At 34.7% G+C, this 8,587-nt stretch overlaps 1 protein-coding gene across 1 annotated transcript in view; it reads right to left on the reverse strand.

The window, feature by feature from the left end:
- Positions 1-6,535, reverse strand: part of LOC120770005 (phosphoenolpyruvate carboxykinase [GTP]-like) — a 43,602-nt gene extending 37,067 nt beyond the window's left edge. Inside the window, exon 1 of the mRNA XM_040097097.1 lies at positions 6,148-6,535. Coding sequence (XP_039953031.1) covers positions 6,148-6,185 — 38 coding nt within the window. The 5' untranslated portion in view covers positions 6,186-6,535. The remainder of the gene's footprint in view (positions 1-6,147) is intronic.
- Between the last annotated feature and the right edge of the window lie 2,052 nt (positions 6,536-8,587).

Below are 8,587 nucleotides of genomic sequence, written 5' to 3' on the forward strand. Positions count from 1 at the left end.
ATACAAATCAATATGGATGTGGATATGCCCAGCGTGCCAACGCCAACAGTGAGGTCCACCATTACTGTGCCACGCCCTGGGGCAGATCCAGCGATACGCCTCCTGCAACCGCTTCTCGTAGTGGTACGCGACCACTACCACCGTCCTCAGCACCAGCCGCGAAGCTTCCGCGCTGCCGATGTCCCCTGTGTCGGCGCTCTCATCGGCTACAGCATTGTAGCATTTTCCGTGGCATGCAGTCCTTACAACGCCAGAAGGTTGCTCAGGCTCACGGACACTGCCTGAATTGTTTGGCGACGGCACACAACACGCAGGAGTGTACGTCAGCCACCCTCTGCCAACTGTGCAACCGGCCACACAACACTATGCTGGATCGCACTATGCTGCATCGCACCTCAAAACGGGCCGTAATGCGCCAACTTTCCGCGCGCAGATCGCAGCAGATCAGCCGTCCGGGTCGGCAAAGAAGGCTAATAGCCCCTCCTTCAACCATATCGAGGCGAAGTGAAGCATCATCACGGCGTCGACAGCCTCGGACGTCATACCACCGCTCCACTGACCTCAGCAGTGTTGTTGCCACGCTGTAGTAATTACAGCGACTGCTAGGCTAGTATTCGCCTAGGGAGGCCGGAATGGCTAGATGAGTTAGCATCACACCACACACCACACAGACACTGCGTAGAGTGCAATATACTTACTTTCGTGTGTCCATACTCTTGGCAGTTTGTACATTGTACTCTTTTATGACAGCAACTAGGCCTTTTGAGCTCTTCAGCTGGTAAGAGTAGTAATTCTTGTTATTGTTTGAAAAGTACTTTTCAATATCCATGAAACATTTTTCAGTATATGTTTGAATTTTTGTTTCATCTATGTTACCTTTTTTCAAGGGCACATTATGAAAATTGTTTGAGCCTATTAAATGCTTATTTTTGAGACAAGTGCATTTGAGCTACGCTCACGCAAATAAAGCAAATATGTTGCAATTTAGGATTTCTTGCTTTTTATCATTTGGCGTGCCTGGTTGAAATTTTTTGGTATTGACCGCTGATTTAACTGGACTTACCGTACGATTCTGTACTATGATACAGTCTCAAGTCTCTAAATTTGAGATTTTAAGTTAGAGACAATTTTTGAGACTTGAGACGATTTTGCTATTCTGTAAGTGACAGTCACAAAATCTATTACATTTCATTATTCAGAGACGTTTTTACACTTGAATGAAAATAAATATGTCGATAACAAATATTAAATTTTCTATAACAAAGTCAAAAAACATAAATATCAATAAAAATAATAATATATGTTGACTTTGTTTCATAATGTTTACGAAATTTATGTAAAATTTATTTATTTTTAACCTTTTCGTGTTTGAGTATGCTTATATAAAAAACGACAATCGATTAATATCTAAGATGATCTCTATTCGGTATATTCAAAATGGCAGACAAGAGTTCTTTTTAGTTTTTTGACCTGCTAACTATCAGGTCTCAAATTTGAGGAAATAACGCTAGAGACTGTTTAGTGAATAGTAACTAGTCACAAATTGAGACTTTAATTTCCTTTTTACGTTAATATAGCGATCAATACCAGTCTGAACAGACGGCTCTTTTTTGCTTGGTACATTCCCACCCTGCCTTTTGTTTTACTTCGCTGCCCGGGTGCTTGCTGGTCCCTGCATACTGGTTGCTGTCAGCGCATTTGTTGTTGCCCGATTGCTGTTCTCTGTTGACTGCGCTTGCTTAGTTGCTTTTGTTGGCTCGACAAAGCTAAAGTTGGCATTTAAAGCAGGAATAATGGGATGCCCAACTTATTCCAGTGTGAGAGCGTCTCAAAATAAGCGTTTTTTATAACATTTTCCATTGTGGCCAGATCGAACAAAATAAGAATTTTTGGGCATTTATCAACCCAATACCCAACATTTAGTACGAATAAAAAATACTAAATAGTGGTTATTTATTATATGGAGAAACTATTTAAATCTTTTTAAAAAATATTATAACAACTGACTTTTGTCCTTTCAATACCCAATGATAGGATTTCAGCTTATAGCTCTCAATCATTAAATGTTTTTAATAATTTTCCATTGAAAATACAACTATGATGCTTCAAATTACAAAACGTTTCATCAGATACCTTTGAATTTCACAAATTTATTTAATTTTAATTGTTTTACATTTTTTATAAGAGGTCTTGAACGATGCAACAAATCCCTCCGTTTACATACTTTTTTGGTAAGATTTCAATCAGGCCATCGCTCGTTTCCAATTGCTAAACGTCAAAACCTCCCCAATCCAGTCAACTGTCAAAGTTTAGGTGGTTTTGACGTTTAGCAATTGTTCTCTCACTTCCAGTGAGAGAGGAGTTGATCATCCCATTATTCCTGATTTAAAGAATGCCTACGGCATTGTTTTCAATTTAATAAATTTTTTGTTTTTACATTTTGCTTCTTTGCTTTTACTATACACAGAATTCACGGAGCGAATTAAAAACACGTCCGTACACCTTGACATTGTATAAACCTACAAGTAACAAATCCTATAATCTTCACCCATAAATACACAGGCGAAAGCTTATAGAATGACAGAAATTACATTAAGAATGCCATAGAATGAGGGAGACTCAGGGCAAAAGGCCAGACACTTTATTAGGGTTTCCTACATAAATATTTTACTACTAAAACGGCCAAATGCCTTAAAAAAGGCAAGAGTGTGTTGCCGTGTTATGCTATCCAATTTATTAGTTTAAATACGTTTTTTTAAATTTTCAAATATACATATTTCGATAATTAAAATTCATAAAGATGTAATTTACCTAGTTTTGATTAAAATTTTATTTATTGTAACAAAATATTGGTAAATCATTCCTATTTTATTAAAAATATTTAAAGAATATATCTATTTTTGTTTAAATTATTACAAGTAGTTTTATTTAGTATTGTATATATTATATACAATATGAAAATAGGCAACCTGGGGAACCGAACACCCCAAAAAAATCGGTAACGCGCCTATATTGCAACCTCTTTACTATTTTTAAGTTCTGTTTTTTAAATCCCTGTGCCGAAAAATCAACTATTTCAATCAGGTGATCTCAGCTGTTGACGACCATATGATTATTTTGTTACTTGTATGATTCTATAATGTACCTTGAACACTACATTATTATGATATGCTATGCCAAATTAACCAGCCCGAAGCGATTGGAAAATTAGAGAACTCAGTAAATAAGTGAAAAAGGGAAATATAAAATAATAAAAAGTAATAATATGTGTATATGTACATATGTACATTAAATGAGACATGATTTGCGTTTAGAAGTTTTTCCCAACAATCTGCCGATGGGCTCATACCCACAATAAAGAAGAACGTGGCAGAAGGGTTAATTATATGTACTTATTATTGGAGAGCATACAATTGCTTATCCGACTATGGGTAGGAGAATCGAAGAGTAAATTATAGTGATCCCGACAACACTTTTGTAGCATAGTAGTCCAGTCATTATTGTAAGTTCACCTCGGAATTCGATATACCCATTTATATGTCTGTAATTACTTGTATATTGACACCCTAAAGTTGTCTCAAACCTACATATGGTAGGTATACCTTTAGGGTGTCAATATACAAGTATTTACAGACATATAATATAAATGGGTTATCGAATTCCGAGATTCTAACTAATTTAAGCTTAAATGACTGGACTATTGGACGGAACACATACTCAACGGATAGAGTGTTATAATTTGGTTTTTTAAGATAATTATTGCAATCTGCAGAATTGTATTCATATGATTATTGAATATTTATGAAGAAAATCAATAACAAAAAACCACGAGGATCCCTACGTTAATCTTTTGGGGACAATAAAAAGCATACATGTGACCTGGTCTACGAAAAGGGGGCTAACGTGCGAAAACTAGTTTTTTGGGAAAAACTGTTAAAAATAATCGTCAGTTTCTCGTTATCTCATTAATTGTTCTCCTTTTTTTGACACCTACGCCCCTTTTTCGTAGACCAGGTCACACATATATGAACCGTAAATCCGTTTTTGTTGTTATTTAATTGAAAAATATTTTTCTATTCAAATTTTAGTAGCCATTTTGTGTATATAAATTTAATTTTTGTTCTTTCGTTGGCAAAACAAAAAACAAATACAACAATAATATTATTTTCAATATTTAATAAAAAATAATTATTGGAACAAATTAGTGAAGTGTTAATATACATAAAAAAGCCCATTAATAATAAAAAATTTCTTAATTAAAACTTAAAGTTTCAGATATTAAAACTGGTGAATTTTTTAACTTTGAATATATGTAAATAAAATGATAAATGATTTTTTATCACTTGTGAAACTAAGTTTTGTTACAATAGGTATTACAAGTCCATTAAAAAAAAAACTGAATTTCCAGATTGATCATGAATATGAATTGTTAATGGAATAAAATATTTTTGACCAATCAAAATTGCAAATAGCTACTAACCAAATTACAGCGTTGTTGATTTTGCGCAACCCATTTGAACTATAGCCACCCCGACTCACCAATGCATTTTCTTAAACAATAAATAGCCGTTTGACCTTTTTTCTTAGTATACAAAAACCTCGCTTATTAACATGTAATTTGCATTACAAGAAATTTCAGAAACGATTACTGTTCCCTTGCACATTTTACAAGTGTGAAATCACACGAAGTATGTATGATCCAAATTAAATAGAGTGTGTTGATATAAATATGTTCATTTAAAATACTTTGTGCTTTCCCTCCTAATTCCTACGTATGTACATATGTATGTGCAAAACTCGCTAAACTAATACGTCTGTGTGAACTAACTTTCGATACCAAACGATGTTTCAGAAAAGGCGACTCCCTATCGTGCCAACTTCTTCAATCTGCTGCTGGAGAAAATAATTCGAGCTGCAAAACTTAATCGAGCAGGTACAATCTTTTAAAGAGTGTACAGCTTCTGGCGTATGTCGATGATATTGATATCATCGGCCCAACACCCGTGGCGTTAGTTCTGCTTTCTCCAGACTGGGTCTGGCAGTGAACGAGGGCAAGACGAAATATCTCTTGTCATCAGACAAACAGTCGCCGCACTCGCGACTTGGCTCTCACGTCACTGTTGACAGTCATAACTTTGAAGTTGTATGGTGCAGAGGTTTGGACGATGACAACAACTGATGAGTCGACGTTGCGAGATTTCGAGAGAAAGGTTCTGCGAAAGATTTACGGTCCTTTGCGCATTGGCCACGTCGAATATCGCATTTGATGGAACGATGAGCTGTACGAGATATACGACGACATTGACATAGTTCAGCGAATTAAAAGACAGCGGATACGCTGGCTAGGTCATGTGGTCCGAATGAACGAAAACACTCCAGCTCTGAAAGCTTTCGATGCAGTACCCGCCGGGGGAAGCAGTGGAAGAGGAAGACCTCCACTCCGTTGGAAGGACCAAGTGGAGAAGGACCTGGCCTCGCTTGGAATAACCAATTGGCGCCACGTAGCGAAAAAAGAAAACGACTGGCTCGCTGTTGTTAACTCGGCTATAATCGCGTAAGCGGTGTCTACGCCAGTAAAGAAGAATGTATGTGCAATGCATATATTTTGCATTTTATATTCGTTTTACCACATCTGTATTCGAAGGTTTTAGCAAAATATACACTGTATATACCATATATTAAAATAGTCAGGATTTTGACTTCAAAACTTCCAATGACAACAAGTAAACAGCTGTACAGATATTCTATACAATGAACTAACAACTAATACATATGAACCAATTGAACAACTAGTCATCCCGGCTGGGGTAGGGTTTATCCTTTTACACACTAACTTCATCTTGTAAATTAAAGTCGTAAACAAACTGAAAAGATAAAGCATAATTACATATATTTAACTCTTTAAGTCCAATTATATAACTCTTTATTATAACACTTCATGGTTGGTACAAATCTGGTATTTTCGGTCCAGCTCCGATAATACTGGTTGCGAACTTTCACTTTTCAGACTAATTCGATTTCTAATTTGACTTTTCGTGACAAACAAATTAGCTAAATACAAACAATCCGTTTGTGTTTACATATATGTATGTATGTATGTATATGTATATGTACATTTAAACTATAAATATCCGTATACACACTTACCTGCTACTCATTAATTTGAATACATTGTTGATAAGCATTTTATTTCTGTTTGCTAAGATTTTGGTTTATCGATTTGGTATTTTTCGTAAGAGCAATCGTTGATTTCGTACAAAATTAAATTTAAATTTAAATTGTTATTTCTCCTTATTGTAATAGCATTAAAGATTTTATTATTTCTCTTACAGCGCCTTATGCAAGTGTTGTATACATATAAATAGTTTTCGGTTTTTTGTTTATACACCACACCTTCGTCTTGACTTTAAAGATATTCTGTTATTTCCGTGTGAAGTGTAGTTAGAAGCGTTTTATGTCTCGATTTGTTGCCAGATGGTGTGATTCTAAATGGACTATACTATAGACATCAATACTCTCTGCTGAACTGTATGGCTTCGTTCATCGCATTACCATACAATCATTCATTATCAGTTGTGTCGTTATATGCACTGGTACTTTCATCTTATTCAATTTTTCATAAACATTTTGCCTTTTTTTGTTATGTATGGCAAGGAGATAAGATAATCCGCGCAATTTTGCCTCTTTAGAATTACTTTGAAAGCCAATTTACACTGGGCAACACAACAGTATTTTATTATTAGTTTAATATTGCCTTATCACAAAACATTACAGAAACAAAGGGCTATTTTAGGGTATAATGAACCATTTTTAATAACAGGTAGAAGCTCCACTTGAATAACGAAAATCATTAAATGTTCCATATGGGGCAATTTATAGACCGATTTCATCTAATTTCGGCACCCAATTTTAGTGTATCCAAGATATGTATACGTTCACTTAAATTCTGCTAAGATGTAATACATATTGGTCACTATATTAAGTCCACCGAATGTTTGAAAATCTTTATGTTAGATACATATGTATATGGAGGCTATGCGAACTACTGAACTAATTTTATCTATATACAGTAGAGCGAGTCGATTTACAGAGAACCCAAAAGACGGAAAAGTATATGCGGAAAATGTTCTACGGATCATTCCAAACAATTTTGCCTAATAGACTATGGGTCTAAAACTGGTTTCAAGACAGCGATTTTTAAGGCGAAGTATTTTAAGGATCATAAAAATTTGTTCGTTCGTTTTTGAGATATCCGAATGAAATTTAATACATACAAAAATGCATTTTCACATTCTAGTGATAATTGTTTAGAGTCGGAGAGATTTTCCTTACAACCGATTATTAAAATTTTTTAAACGTGCCTTGATAATCGCTGGCTAGAAACCGGTTTTAAACCCATAAGCTCTTAGAAAAATTTGTTCAGAATGAGGTTTTGGGAACAAAGTTAGCCAGAAGCGCTTCGTTTTAAACATATCCCGTATATGTGGCTTTGAAAAAGCATAGCCCGATTTCGAACATTCTAAAATGGGAGACTCCTTTTCTTGAAGATATTATTTGTGTAAGGTTCTACAAAAAAGAGTATTAGATGAAAATTTCGATCTTCTGGTTTGTGCAACATGTTCGAAAGTATAGAAATTTCGCAAATGAATTAAATATTTATTATTAAACAATCTTGGGAATCAAATACAATTTCTGTACTAAGTTTTGTTTTACTCCTCCTTCTTTTTTATTTTCATACGACTAGATAACTTTACAGTACCAATGAAGATATCGGGCTACTTTTTACAAAGAGTGCCCTGAAGTTTAGGTACCTTACGTCAAAAAATTGTCGAAATTGGAAAGTAACTTTTTAAGCCCCCAGATATCGAATATGTTGACTTTATATTGTATATAACGGTAAATATTTAAGTTATCTAATGAAACAGAAGGAATCTTTCTTTTTCTAACAACAGTGCATATTTGTGCCGAAAATGAAACAAAGGGCGAATACTTTACCTAGCCCTAACATAAGTATTTTCTAACTTTCCGTTTTAATTTTGGTCAATAGCACGTCATAAAGCCAAAAATCAATAAAATCGGGTCCGTAATTCCCTAGCCCCAAAAAATATATAATATATATCGATCAATATGTAAGAAAATCTAAAAAAATTAAGTAAAATCGGTCAACAAATTATCCAAGCTCACATGTTTGTTATTCCAGCAAACTTTATCCCGTATATGCATGCCAGCGTGTGAGTTAACTTCATAATATTGATTGGAAACATCTTCACTAGTATTCTTGAGCATTGTCAAAAGGAAAAAGTTAATGCAATCAATCCAGACCAATCCAAATACTCCCGACATAATGATTTATCACTTTCCAGTTGATTTTAATCCGTTTATGTTGGTCGATTCCTAAACATAATATGGTTTAGACAGAATATGAGGGAACTCGGTCGAGCTCTGGTCGAAATTCCTTAACATATATATACTGGTATACATATGTATACTGGTTTCCGTTTATATTTGGTTAATATTTTTCGCATAAGCGTAATATGTATATTGGTATACCCCTTGAGTTAATTATATTGATTTTAATACAAATATC

Source organism: Bactrocera tryoni, chromosome 3 (assembly GCF_016617805.1).
Source record: "Bactrocera tryoni isolate S06 chromosome 3, CSIRO_BtryS06_freeze2, whole genome shotgun sequence".
NCBI lineage: Eukaryota > Metazoa > Arthropoda > Insecta > Diptera > Tephritidae > Bactrocera > Bactrocera tryoni.